Raw genomic sequence first — 15,169 nt, 5'->3', positions numbered from 1 at the left:
TCCGCACGGACTTACTCACACACAAACTCACACGCAAATTCATGCTCAAACGCACAAACTTGGAGCTGCGTGCGTACATGAGTCTACGTACGCAAACTGTTTGCCCATTGTGAAACCCAGCCGTCCCAGCACAGTGTGAGGCAGGCCAAACACCTTGCTGTCCATGCGTTCCACAGTCCAACATGACCGGCAGCACTAGGGGACCGCGGGGCACCAGCCATGCTCTGCCTGCTCCGGACTCTATGGGACGGCTGCAGGGGCCGATTCCCGGCCCTCAGGTCCACTTCACGGCCTTGTACTTTACACACGACGTCATCCCCTCACCTGTCACATGTCACCTGCTTTTATGAGGGCTGGGGCAGGGTCGGCCGGCCACTGGCTTCCAGGGGGTACGGCTCACAGACAAAAGGTGCTGGGGTCGATTCCCATTAGCTGCCTATTACTCCTATACCTGTTCCTTAATCCTTAATGCATGTTTGGGGCAGTTTCTCCAAGTCCTCTGGGACTTGTTAAGCCATTTGTGAAGTTTGTAATTGTTATTGATGGCTGTATAAATGCACAAATGGATAAATGGATAAATGGAACATGTTACATTTAATTAACCCTGTTTTTCTGAAATCTATACTCATAAATGCATACATTATCCATATGTTTTATTTGTACACATAATGTTCTCTATTAATAAACATGACTGAAAATTCCCGTTTTCCCTAGCCTGAGAAAGCTATGCTTTTCGACTAACTCGCTCAACTATCCTCAACTTTCTCATGGATACCTTTTTGTTTTGCATTGCATTCAAAGCTGAAACACATGTAAACTGTTACCCTGTTATGTGTTCCCATTTGGAGCGTATCTTGGTTAAATGTGGTTCTTCATTGTCATGAGGGGACCTCGGCTCAGCTCCATGTTGTGGTTAACATGATATAACTTGTGGCTCTGACTTGAAACCTAAACAAGTTTTATATAGAGGCCATTGAAGGGCTGTGATGCTCAGTGTTTAATTGGTGGCTTTGTTCAATGCCCAGAGGGGCGAGGGGAGGAATGAAAGGGGGCGGGGTCTAAAGTTTGTGAATGCAAGGCCTGTCTCGGAGTGGAGGGGAGGGCCTGGGCAGACATGCACACAGACAAAAGGACAGGGAGGAGCAAGCAAGGAGCTAGAAAAACAGGGTTAAAGACAGAGAGAGAGACCCACACAGACAGTGACAGAGAGAGAGCGAGGGAGGGAGACAGAGAGAAAGAGAGAGAGAGGGAGAGAGAGAGAAAAATTAAAGAGAGGTTGGTTTAACCCAAACCTAACTCACACACACTCCCCCCTGGCCCGCTTTGTTTCTCACGTTTTTTCCCAACCCAGTCTTTTATGTCTGTTATACAATGCTTTTGGGACAATTGACTCATTACATAAATACACGCGTATGAACAAAGACCTACTGTGATTTGGGATCATTATTTTACTGCCAGCGTCACAGTACTACAATTCACTTGCCAGTTCCTGGTTCCTCATGAGAAACAACCTTGTTGTAGTGTCACCACTCTCTACCTCCAACCATTGTTCAACTATATATCTTGTTAAGCTAGCGGCTATCTTGGTTGGTTGGGTTGGTCAAACTTTTTTTGCATTTTTTTTTGTTAACCCATGAAAACTCAATTCATTATTTTGAGTTCTGCGTTCTATTTCCCCAAACAGGATTTAGAATGCATTTCGATTAAGTCGTCATCGACCCAACAAACCAACATGGCATAAACTGCAATTTGCATAGGTCACGAGTCTAATGCATTTACTTGCATGCATTTCTATTTACTATTCCGACCCTTATCTCTCCGGCCTTAATCTAGATCATAGCACTACAGGCACATATTGTAAGGTAAAGTCTCACTCTCTACACCCTGCTCTTTCTTTCTTTCTTTCTTTCTTTCTTTCTTTCTTTCTTTCTTTCTTTCTTTCTTTCTTTCTTTCTTTCTTTCTTTCTTTCTTTCTTTCTTTCTTTCTTTCTTTCTTTCTTTCTTTCTTTCTTTCTTTCTTTCTATGACAAACACAGACATGCACGCACTACAAGGTGCTATGGGCTAACACACAAACACATGTACACACTATGTGGTGCTGTGCTCGTGAACACACAGGCCTGCATATTAAGTTACAAGAGAGTAGAGAACACTGGATGGAGGGACACGGAGAGAGAAAGGGAGAGAAAGACAGACAGGGAGGGACAGAAAGAGAGGGGGAGAGAGAGAGAGGGATGGACAGAAAGGGGGGGGCAGAGAGAGGGATAGACAGAAAGGGGGGACAGACAAAGAGAGAAAGAGAGAGAGAGAGAGAGAGCGAGAGAGAGAGAGAAAGAGAGAGAGGGCAAGGGAAAGGACCAGGGGGTTATGGAAATAAGGTAAATAAAACAAAGTCAAACTGTGGTGCAACTTTTAAAGGGATCCGATTACTCCTGCTCATGGGAATGAATATGTGAACCGTTTGCTGTCTTTACTTTGATGTTTTGACCAGGTTGTCTTGAATTCATCAACGTGTTTCAAGACGACCATTGTTGAGTAATCTTGGACTGATAACATAAAAGTATGCGTGTGTCTGTGCATGCGTGCCTGCATTTGTGTGTGTACATGCACATGCATGGAAAGGAAGAGACTAGGAGATAGAAAGTCGGACAGGTGTGTCAATGTGTGCATTGACCATGCCTGTATCTGTTTGCGGGCTTCTTGTGTGGTTAGTTATTGTCTGTCCTACGAAAGAGCGACACAAAGACCCATTTCAGGAGTCTGTAACTCACACCCCTTTAGCTCTCTCCCACTCCTTTTTCTCTTTCACCAAAACCAATGTGAACACTATCCAGCCCAGGAATCCCTCCCCTCTCTCCCCTCTTCTAGCACCCCGTCTCAAACCCTTTTTTTCTCCACTACTAAAAAACATTATTCTACTACTCCAGAATATTAAATAGTTAAGCCGTTGTAGCCGTTGTCATTAATGACAGGCTGTTGTAATCCATAACTTTACCAAATTAAATCCAGCATTCCAATATCCCTAATAAACATATTTACACACGGCCCAAAAAACTCATATCACCTCAACTTTTATCCCTCCTCTAGCTCTTTAAATCGTGCCGCTCATTGGAAATCCTGCAGCGCCTCCATCTGATTGGTCGAGAAAATAGGGGGCGTAGCCGCCCTCTTGCGTAATCCAACCGATGGATGAAAGCTTAGTAGAAGGGAGTGCGCGAGATTACGCGACTCAAGAGGCAGGCGCAGTTGCAGACTTGTCCATATCCGCCGAACGCTGACGGACGGTGTCAGTCGTGTTAGCTTCCTCCGGTAGATAGTTAGCAAATAGCCTAACTAGCCTCAGAGTTTAACAGCTGTTGTACGCTTCCGCACGAGCGTTTGAACGCGAAGCTCGCGCGCTGTCTCGTCCTGCAATCACTCGTCCATCCCGGACGCACGCGCCGCGTATCCGTGTGTTTGATCGCCTCCCCTTCCCCTTCCTTTCCAGCAGTGTGTGTGTGTGAGAGAGAGAGCGCACGCGTGTTTGTGTTGCTGTGTGTGGGGTTAGCAAGCTCTCTCCTTCTACTGTGACAGTCGAGTGTGTATCCAGCACCAGTGGATTGACATTGTCCACAGTTGACCCTAAAAGCATCATGTAAGTACCTGTGAATCAAAAGCGTGTATCGCGAGCGTAGAGGCAGTGGATGAGTGACAGGACGGGGTCAGTGAGGGCGAGGGCGACCTGACGAGCTGTCAATATTCTGTGTTTATTTGTATGCGAGTTTATGTATGAATGAGTTTGTGCTGATTATGAGCCCATGCATGTCTGTGCGGCTGATGATTGTGTTTGCATGTGTTTGTGTACATGCATTTGTTTGTGTTGACATTTGTTATCTACGTTGCTTTGGCGAATGTGTCCTTTAGTAGTGTTAGCATCCTACTGTGGCTAATACTAAAAGTCTGCTAGGACATTGCTTTGTTTAGTTGATACCTTTTTTTTCTTTTTTAAGATGTGTCACTCTGAGTTTTGACGTCTAGTGTGTTGGTGAACACGTGTTTCCTCGGTTGACGAAAGCTCTGAGCATGCAGAAGCTCTTCCTGCCCTGACATTACCACCTTTTAGTTCCTGTGTCGATGTGAAAGGGCAATCATACCTGGTCTAGACTTATTGTAGTAGGAACTTGTGACATGGCTTATCGAAAGGCGTTTTTGGTTCGTTTAACGACCTGCTGCAGCATTTAATGGGCTACTTTGACCTGCTTCTTTCCTGCATAGCAAGACTTTAATCTTGTATACATGGTTAACATTATGATCAGTTTCGATAAAGTCAAGCCACAGCCATTTAGCATGGCGGTTTAATATGGGACCCAAGTCATGCACATATCGTGGTTTGCAAGATATGACACCATTTTCCTGATCACTTTTGTTAAGTTTGTTTTCGCGTCTAAGAGTGGACCTTATCCTTCTAGTGACTCTGGCTAGTCGGTCTAAAGATGGCTGGTCAGCTCCATCCCATATGGCTTCAAAGAACAGCTGGATTCTCCCGCTGCCGCAGGAAGCATGCCGGCTTCTTGTTTGCACAGCTGACAGGGGTGCTGACACCAAGACAGAGAAAATCAAACGCAGAACACGTCAACTACGACGTGCCACGCTGCTCGATCCAAGTAGTCTACTGCTATTGGCCTGGTCGACATAACTGTCGCTGACAGTAAACGTGGCTCCCTTTTTTCTCCATCATATCACAACTTGAATCCAAGGGTTCTAAATTAAATAATGCATAATAAGCCGATTGTAAATGTGCACAACTTGAGAGGTGGGATATAATGTATTGTCTTGTCTTTAAGGAGCAATGAACCCACTGACCCCACCACCTTTAAACAAAGCGTTTTCCTTTGTCATAGGGCGTGGCTTCCCCTCCCCTACCCCTTCAATTCAGCATCACCGCTTTATGACCCGGTGACCGTATCAGCCAATCAGAGGTTAAGCATGCACTGGCTCCGGTTCAACCTAGAGGGGCAGTCATCTAATGCAGGGGTCCCCAACCTTGGGTGTACCACAAAATTGTCATCAAGACCTTTCTTGGATGACTTCATAAGCAGACTTTAAATATAGAGGGGTACAACCCCCCCTATGCATTTACACCAATATTAATGAAAGAAGGCCCCTGCCAGAGGGAAATTATTCTTCTTAAAACCAAATATCAATGGGAAACATTACAATTGAAAACGTATAATGGAGTGCACAAGGTGAAGAACCATAACAATATATATACTGGACAATATTTGTTATTTATTTTCAATTTTCTAGATTTGTTTCTATATTTGCAAATGTGTCTAAACCACCACATACCTACGCGTACAACTGGTGGAATAACACTCATCTAATGCATCCACTCTAAAAGTGGTGTTTCGGTTATGAGGTAATTTAACACCTGATATTAAAAACGAATAGTTGGTAAGCCATTCTGGACCTTTTCCATTGCTTCTTGTTTCAAGCAGAGCATACAATGTGTTAATGTATGCTATAAGGCGAGTTTGTGCTATGGGAAAGAGGATTTAATGTCTTGTGGTTGTTGCTGTTGAGCAGTGAGTCATTTTGTGTACTCGTGTGACTCCCACTAGTCATAAAGGCTACTAGAAGGGACAAGATAGACGACTCCGCTTTTACCCCAGTGAGTTGAACTAAACCTCATGGCCAGAAGTTATGTCCCTGAATCCCTGTCCTTCTGCCCTTGTTTATTTGAAGAGAATGAAACAAAAGTGTGTTTACACATCCACCCTAATGTTCAGATTATATTTGGAATGAGGTAATAGTTTCAATGATGCAACGGTCAGTTAAAGGCCTTATTCATCTCCCTTTTTAAAATAAGCATATTGTCGTTTGAGTCCTTTTCAAAAACCAGACCTATTTTAAGCTTTGCTTTAATTAACTGTGTGTGTGTGTGTGTGTGTGTGTGTGTGTGTGTGTGTGTGTGTGTGTGTGTGTGTGTGTGTGTGTGTGTGTGTGTGTGTGTGTGTGTGTGTGTGTGTGTGTGTGTGTGTGTGTGTGCGCCCAAAAGTGAAACCGTAACAGGGTACTTGCGAGAAACGGTAAACTTTTATTAAGAATTCGGCTCGAACTAAAGTCCACAACCATTCCTCATCTAAAAAAGAAAGCTCACACACATGTTGCATGTTGCATCATCTGCATGCTTGGGGCATGCAAATGATGCAACAGCCGCCGAGTAGAACAAATAGAATAGAGCGGGACGGGCTAGGACCTGGGGCAGCAGCCGCCGCTCAGCAGGGGTGGAATAAGGGGAAGGGTGCCCAGGGGTAGGAACAGGGCCAGCTGCCCCTGAGTAGGGGTGTAGAGCAGGACTGGGGTAGAAAACAGGGAAGGGTGACGACGTCACATCACATAGTGACCTGGAGTATGGACTGCTGGGGCATCAGCCTTCTGAGGTGGAAGCAGTGCCAGGGGCAGGAAGGCAGTGTGGCTGAATGCTCCCTTGTTTTCCACTGGCTGCAGCTAACTCGGGGCACCTTAGCTACTGGCTCTTCAGTTGTTTGCAGTGGAGGTCAGGCAGGCAGGAGGGGGGGGGGTTGGGTCGGTTGAGTGTGCTTTCGTGCTTTACTGTTCAAAGTCAGTTTAAGGATCCCTGTAGATGGACTTTCAACTCATTGAGTTTTCACTCATTCCGTTTTTAATTGCTTCAGTGAGGCGAGCACTATTTTAAAGGTACACCTTGTTAGTATCATCTCACAGCCTCTATTGGAGTCTATTTTTAAATGGCGTTTAGGTCATTCACCTCTATGATGGGATGAACTCCATGCTGCAAGTTAAAGCAGCCATTCAAAGCAGGTAATTAAATTAAGTAGGAGGAGGAACTACGATTAAACCTTTAAATATTCTCTCATGCAAACATGCCCAAACTTAGGGGTAGTCAGTCTGCCCTTTTATGTTGGGACATATGTAAACGTAAAGTAGCACTTTGGCCCCTGTTGAGTTAATGGCTAAACAGAAAGAAACCCCTGCAATTCACAACGCAACGGCATGCAGATAAGGCTGATGTAGACTTTGTGTGTGTGTGTGTGTGTGTGTGTGCGCGCAGACACACTTGCAGTGCATGCTTCTATGTACACATGAGTTCAGTCCCTCTGGTTGCCGGTGGCATTGTGTGCAGGTCCTTGCTGTAAGTGCTACTGAAGAAGAGGTGTGTGTGTGGAACATTGGAGGCCGAGAGTGCGGGATTGTCAATAGTTGCATGTGGCAAAAAAATGTAACACAGTGGCTTTTCTTAGAGAGCCAGTGAACCCACTGTTTCAGCTGGAATTCAAAAAAAAAGAAAAGGAAGCATTTTGGGCTGAAAGTTCAATGAAGGACGGGGGCGTGTTATCTCCATGGTTACAACCGACAGCAACTTTGTGACACTTTTTTCTTTAGTACCTCATTGTTTGATGAGCGATTAAAGTGAACAACATTGTGTATGAAATGCACAGTTCACCTGAGGCTATACTAAGACACTTAACCCCTTACTCGGTCGCGGACATTAAAATATATCACTGCTCCGACGGAGCTTTGCATATCCCCACACACACGTTAGCATTATATTATTGGTATATTCTGGAAGACAAACCCTCTTGTGGATGCAGTTAGAATGAACTGCCTCGATGCCTAGCATATTGTGGTGACTATGACTGGTTGCCTGGACTCCCCTGACGGTTAATCAGACAGTATCCCATCACCATAGAGACTATTTATATTTAGTTAATCAACTAGATGATTGAAAATGTTTGCTTGTATGTGTGTCATAAATGTATGGCCTGCTAAGCCCTTTGAGACGGTAACTCTGTAACTCCAGATCTAGCATCATACATCCGCATTCTCACACACACACACACACACACCGTGGTGTAATACTACAAGTGTCCAGGAGGCTTAACCCTCTCTTGGTCAACCACTGCCCAGTTAGAGCTCCACGCAAACACAGCGCTGCCATAATCCCTTCGTCATGAAGATGAGTATACATTCAGGCACCTCAGCATCAAGAAAAGACTGTTCACCTAGTGTTTTGGGGAGACAGGCAAATACATAGATTAGTGTTCACGGTAACATAAGAAATGTTCTCACATGCCATGTTTGCACGTTTGTTCACTAATAATACAATATCTCAAGAGTTTTTTCAGAGCTTTAAAAATGTCTGTCTAACTGCCTTTATTCATTTCTACTTCGTCTGACAAATGTACCCGTCTGTCTTACCAGTTTATTCATTTATTTAAAAGCAAATACTTTTCTATTTAAGGCCCAAAGTTCTGGTACCAGAAAGGCTGTGTCTGCCATATACCGTATCTAGCCTGGCAGGAACTGGGCTTCATTGCCACAGCAACAGCAGAGGCTATGTCTGCCCATGAGACTAGCTGTGAAGTGACCTTAATTTCCTTTGTGCGACAGACAGATGTATCTGAGTTAAAACTGGTACAACAACTTTTGTAAGTGTTTAATGCGTTCTACCACGGGTAAAATTCCAGTCCGTTAGGTAGGTGCCTTTTTTATGAAGAAGGCAGACTATGTAGACCTCAACCCGCAGCAGCATGCAAACTACCCAACTACCTTTGCTAAGCTATTGGCTATTGCTACAATATAAACTACATTAGATACAACCTGTTTAACTAATCAGTGTTTCTGATTGAGTGTGTTGTGAATCTGTCTCAGAAACTGAACCTGAAATTAACATTTCAGTACAATAAGGTGGCTGATGTGTCTGCTTTAAGCTGTTTAGACAACAACAAAAATAGTTTGTTGTGGCAGTTTGACCCAGATATTGGATAATCAGATATAGGCTAATGATTGACTCCATCATGGATTATTTGTAAATATTGTATCAAGCGATGATTCCGTCTGAACAGATATGTCATAGATTCGACCAGCTGGCAGCCAATCAATGATGTATCCGATGTGTTCCAAAAGACACAGGATGATGATTGTACCGTAATCATCATTCCTGAGGCCAGATTATATCAACCCTGATCAATATTGCTGATGTCATTAGGTCTGCACTGGCTGCAATCAGTCAAGTTTGGTATGTGGAGAGGACTAGCAAATATTTAGTCAACTTTTCATTTTTGTATAAAAAGAAGGTTCAATAATTAAACATGAATATGGGAAGTAATATAACGTTATGTTTATAATTAGCAGCAGTCATCATGGGCACAACCCCAAAAGCTTCTTGATCTAATTAAGTCAGAAGCTGCTGGAAACAGGCTCCACATGCCTTGCATTCCATCGGTCTGTGCGGCCATTTTTTATTCTTGCAGTTTGGCTCATACTAAAGCCACATCTCCTCCTGTCCTACAGTTTTCTTTTACGAGAACGAGCTCTTGCACGTACAGTAGAGGTGAAAAGCAGCAAAGAGTAGAAAGTAAACCTATTCTTTGACCAAAGTACACTACATAGCCCTATCGTATTACCTGCTATCACATATTCTGCTGCTAGTGTTTGTTTTTGGTCCATTTGTTTTTTTTCAAGGTTAATCCACGCTGCCTGTTTCTAAAGAGGTTTACAGTATCGCACAAAGACCATATTGAGACAAATCACTAGGATAATACTGCTTCAGGAGTAAAATCACATGGTGAAAGCACTGGAACAATAAAACAACAATAGAATGGAAAATACTCTGTATGAGGGGAATGCATCGGCAAATATTGATGAAAAATACCTTAACTGGCAACACCACTTAAGTGTGACATTGATGAGGTTTAGCTTGCCTTGTTTTGTCAATGGAGTATCCCCGAACTCCAAAAGGACTGGCCCTTTAAAAGCACAGTAACAAAAAATGTCAAGTCAGCATTTACTCAGCTTTACCTTGATATTCATCTCATCTCAAAGGCAACTTGGCATGCTAGCTGGACATGCTAAACCTCTCCAGTTCCCTTACAGCTGTGTTCTCGACCTAGTTTGGCCTTGGCTTGCCCCCATTTTTACCGACTCCAACGGCTTCCCCACACATGGCTTTCACTATACCAGCAGCTGCCGGTCATATCCATGTCATGAAGGGTCGCCCTCCTGCTCATCACACTGCACCAGCTTGTTAGTAGTAGGCAGCTTGTTCAACGCTTCCAAGTAGGCAGTTTGAGTTGGTTGGCTTATAAAAGAGACCTACAGAAGATTGATTCATTCATCAAAAACCCACCAAATATCTATAGGAATCCCCTTTGACCCCAACCGACATATCGGGTGATACCTAGATGGTGTCTCGACCCATATTAGGGATGCAGAGTCTATTTATTGAAGTTAATGCAATCTAACTTTGATAATTGATTAAGCTTTAATTGTTCAATTTACAAATTACATTTCATGTTTACGCTGCAATACAAATGTTTGGTTCATGATTAATAGTAGTAGTGTTGTTTGTCTTGGCTTCTTGTCAGCTAAAACAAGCACATTTTAGACATCACTCTGCTCTAGTCACTTGTTAAAGCATTCGTTATTTATTTAAAGACTAAATGGTTAATTTAAATAATAGATGAATAGACTATGGAAACAATGGTTAGTTTTAGCCCTAACCCACCTGTTGATAAATCCTGCCTTACAGGACACGTTATCAGTCTGACTGCATTGGAATGAGATACAGATCAACCAAACAATAACGAGAGACGATGGATATTTTATGTGCCCTGACGGGAAATTCGAAGGGTAAAGGTTATGCTGCAAATGAAAGATTCTCATGGTATAGTAAACGGCTCTAATCCTATTGCCGTCCCATAAACGATATAGAAAGATGGATAGATAGATAAGATGGAAGCAGAAAACGGATAAAGCTACATCCAAAACATCTTATCGAGTCTTATCCAGGTCAGACAGGCTTGTCTGCCTTTCTGCATCTTCCCTTCACTCCCTATCAGTTACAGACGGTGTGAAACGCTATCTGTCCCGTGTCCAGCGATACGGGGCCAGGCCCCTCCCAGAGTCACACTAGGCAACCATCCAGCCGCAGTCATTCACTGACTCGTGACTCGCGCGTTGTAAAAGTCAACCAGTCATGATATCACCCAGAATAGTAAAGCCTGCTATTCTTACTCCTAGCGAGAAGGAGCCAAGACCTTTTCCTCTGGTTTGCCATCTACCCATATCCATTATTCTGTGAAATTGATACGAGAGGATTTAGATTTCTTCCAATATTCTGTATTGTATTGATATGCCACATGTCTTTAGTCATGTGGACTAACGAAATGTAATTTATGTAAATCTTTCTCCATGACCTCAAATATGACACTTCACAGCCCAATTAATTGAACTGAACTTACACTTCATTACAATATTTTTGTGGTTTATGTTTTACCAGAAGCGGTTCAATTAACCGGTGTATCATCCCCAAACCATTGTCCTTTTACCTAAGTGTTCATTTTGCCTTTATCATTAGAGGTCACCTCTGCTCAAAAGGTCCCATCACTGCGCCTCCTCGCTCTCACCACCGGGGGGCAGCAGAGCACTGCCAGTCAACAGAGTTGAGTAAAAATAATATCTCCCAGTCCCAGGCAGTGGGAAGCAAGCAGTGCAGTCCTCTAAAGCACATCACTAAATGACCCCAATCTGTAAATCGAGCAGACACCCCGGGTGAACGAGGTACTTACAATCTCGTTGATGAGTTGAATCAGTGCTCTGGTCTCCGTACACGGCCGACTGTACGCTCCGATGCCCTAATGCCATGCTGCGTTCACACGGGGGCTGTCAGTCGGGGAGTGTTTGCAGAGTAAAGAGGGTACTTTATTTCAGGGAAATGACGGACCGACGGGAGGGTTAGCGAATGTGGATTACCGCCATCAAACCGTATAGTTTGGCTGCTGAGGGGAAAAGCAGGCGTAAATGATGTTTTGGTTTGGCTAGTCCATTTGCTTGTTTTTGTTTTTTTGTGGTTTTAATAATAGCCAAACGACTGTTTCTTTCCTTGAGTTTGGACAATGGGCTTAGTCTTGGTGCCCAGAGGTAGAGGTGGAACCAGGTTTATAGGGGTGATATCATGCTTTATCGACTTTCCCTTTGCTTTAGACAGTTAGTTATATGACGTATGCATACGTGCTTTACGTCTGCTGAGCAAGAAAAATCTAAGTTCCAAGCCAGGGGGAGAATTCGTGCCCACCGAGAACAACACTTAATAAGTGCGTGAAATGGCCCGTTTTCCCTCAAACTTTACTTCCATAACAGTGTGACATCAGACTGTGCAGTAGGCGGTGGGAATTTGCCCGAAACACACGCAAAGTTTGACCAATCGCAACAGAGGGTGCATGCTGACCTATCACAGCAGACGGGGCTACTCTTTTAACACAAGCATGTAACCCTATTCCAGTAGTACCCCCCCCCCCCAAATGCAATCATTAACTCCTAAAAAAACATATATGTGGGATCTTTACGCAGAAGCCTAAGCCACACTAGGACTCTTTAACGCAGACAAAGTGCTAAGAGGCCTGTCTGCTGCAGTCCAATATGGTGAATTATTTCATATTCAGGAAGGTCCTTCTGTCTAGTAGACGGCCAAGAAATCCCAATTAAACTGAAGAACTGCCTGTTCTGTACAATCACTCTGTGTAGTTAATTTTGATCAAATAGCCATTAGACGGAGGCAGGCGCCATTAGGCCTATGTTTAAACTGGCTCTTGTCGAGTTGTTTTTTTTAAGTGCGGTCACGCTGACGTTGAAGCAACCGGCTTTCAGCATGGCTCGTAATGAAGCTCGTTTTCTTTGATTAGCCTGACCCACCCCTGATTGGCTGTGACCAGGCACAGCGGCTGCTCATTGGCCCACTGAACTCCCTCGACGGGAGGCCGTTGGGGCTTAATTAAGGGGGCTCGCCGGTTAATTCGTTAAAAGCAACTGGAGACGGCATCCGTTTTGGAAACGGTTGAACTAGATAGCATCACGTCGAAACGGTTACTTCACGTCTATTGGTACGCGGGTAGTCTTGTTGAGCTCTGGACCATAGCTCAATGAAAGGGCCCAACGGACTAATGTTGTTTGGGATGACTTGTGTAATGCTCCCATAGCTGATTGTACTTCTTGTTCCCCCAGCATGCTGTGGAACGGTTCAGTTCGCGGCAGCCTCGGCCTCCTGGCCGTACGGAGGGCGTGTCTGTTCTCCCGGTCCGCCCACTCCGCCCCCAAGAGTGGCGAGTATCGACCAATCAAAAAGGTCATGGTGGCCAACAGAGGTAAGACCCGCCCCCCTTGAGCGACAAATCAATGCATCCATTGGTTTTCTGTTGAAGTGCAATTTCTGGTCAATTGTTTTATTGCCATATAGTGATTACCTCCAGAGGATACAGTATCATGTTCAATATAAGGTTGGTTTCAAGTATTTAGGAATATTTTACCAATATCATTAAATGGTATAAATAAGTAATAATATAACCATCAATAATCATACAGGTTAATTCATAAAATATGATCAGAGAATAACTTCGTCACTCGGTAATCGTAGTTTATAGGTAATCCCCGGAGAGGTATTACTAGTGCAGGTGTTCAGACCGCCCCTACCGACACTCTTCGTACTCTTCGGTTTACTTTCGTATGTTGAAGTTGAGGGGCAATCATGAGAATCCGTTGGTAAAGCCTCGGGATTGGTTGCTATGGATACCTATGGTAGTATTTCGGGGCCCTCCATATCTGTAAACTGTTGAGGGGAAATGTGTCGGTGCAGGGTTCGATCCCTGGGCCCATGTAATGCCTGCCCTTTAAAGTTGTGAAACAGTTCTTCCTCCCTCCTGGGCCAATTATAGTAATCTGTGCCTAAAGTTGTAAGGACGTCTTTTCTATAGGTGTGTACATATGTGCATGCATTTGGCACGCAAGCAAGCATCCTTAACTGTTCCACTTGGCAATTGCCTTCTGACTCAGACTTTAATGCAGTCTCCCACTTTGTTTCCACACAACATTACCACGTCTCAAAGTGTGGTGTGTGTGTGTGTGTGTGTTGTGTGTTTGTGTGTGCACACGCGTCATGGTCCATCATCTGGGTTCTGTTCCAGTACACCCGGTTTGAGGCTGCTCTGCCTGTTATCGTTCCCTGATCTCGCCCTCTCTTTATGCTCGGTCGCTCGCCTCCTTCTCCTCCTGCACAGCCCCTCGTCTCTCTGCTGACGTGTCCTCTGTTCCCTCGTGCCTTTTGCAATTTCATTTTTCCAATTCTTTCATTCTTCATTGGCTCTCTTTTATCCTCCCCGCTCCCTCTCCTCCTCCTCCTCCTCCTCCTGCTGCTCCTCCTCCTTCTCAGTCGTTTAAGTTCAACCCGTTCTTTCCCCTTCACTGATACCTTGCCCTCCTCTCCTTTGTAATTTATCACTTAGTTAAGTGTGTGTGTGTGTGTGTGTGTGTGTCTAGCTCTGTGTGTGTTCTATACGGCTTGCATTTTTTAAATCTATTTCAGCATGTGTTCCCTCTCTTGCATTCCCTTTTCAACTCTCGCTTTCTTTTTATATCTCTCCCTTTCCCCTTCCCTTCTCTGGCTTTCATCTAGACTTTTTCCTCTCGCTTTCACTCTCCCTCTCTCCCCTTCCTCCCCTCTTCCTTGCTCTCCTACTCTCTCTTCGGAGCGTTCATCCACCCACCACCCATGTGTTGTCTTAGAATATTGCAGTGTTTTTTATTGGTTGAAATTAAAAAGGATCAATAGTTGCAATAAGCCGGTGCTGTTGAGTAGAGGGTATGTTATTACACGCAGCGTGGAGAGGGAGCATTCAGCCAAGAATCCGACTGTGTACGCTCAGCGAGAAGGAAGTCGGGCTCCTTTAGAGTTTGTGCTGACAAAAAAAGGCACTCAGAAACATGGCAATTAGAGGGAAGCATTTTGTGTCAAATTCATTTTGGTAATCAAAAAGCTATGCACAACTCTCATTATAACTCTAAATATGAAGTCTTTTAATTTATTCATTCAATTGTGGCAGTTGTTACCTGTGCCATACGAGTCCCAAGCGTCATTTATTCGATTATTTTGGCTGTACAGAAAAAGGCGGGGAACACCTCTGTATTGGATCAGCGAATGGTGCAGTGCAGTGAATGGAAATTATGTTGGAAAGGTGAGAGACTCGAGAGAGTTTCCTGAATAGTCTAAAGGTTGTAATTAGGCCATCCATATTAATGAGACCCCATATAGTGCAAGTCTGTTCAGGGTCGCAGTCAAATGGTTATAATATCCATTCAATTATGACACGATGGGACA

General features: G+C 44.2%; 1 protein-coding gene across 1 annotated transcript in view; it reads left to right on the top strand.

Annotated features, from left to right (window-relative positions):
- Nucleotides 1–3,210: 3,210 nt before the first annotated feature.
- The window catches only part of LOC130370323 (pyruvate carboxylase, mitochondrial-like), a 254,949-nt gene continuing 242,990 nt past the window's right edge, over nucleotides 3,211–15,169 (top strand). Inside the window, exons 1-2 of the mRNA XM_056576055.1 lie at nucleotides 3,211–3,634; nucleotides 13,024–13,163. Coding sequence (XP_056432030.1) covers nucleotides 13,025–13,163 — 139 coding nt within the window. The 5' untranslated portion in view covers nucleotides 3,211–3,634; nucleotide 13,024. The remainder of the gene's footprint in view (nucleotides 3,635–13,023; nucleotides 13,164–15,169) is intronic.

Source organism: Gadus chalcogrammus, chromosome 17 (assembly GCF_026213295.1).
Source record: "Gadus chalcogrammus isolate NIFS_2021 chromosome 17, NIFS_Gcha_1.0, whole genome shotgun sequence".
NCBI classification, from domain to species: domain Eukaryota; kingdom Metazoa; phylum Chordata; class Actinopteri; order Gadiformes; family Gadidae; genus Gadus; species Gadus chalcogrammus.
This window is presented reverse-complemented; position numbering and strand designations above follow the sequence as displayed.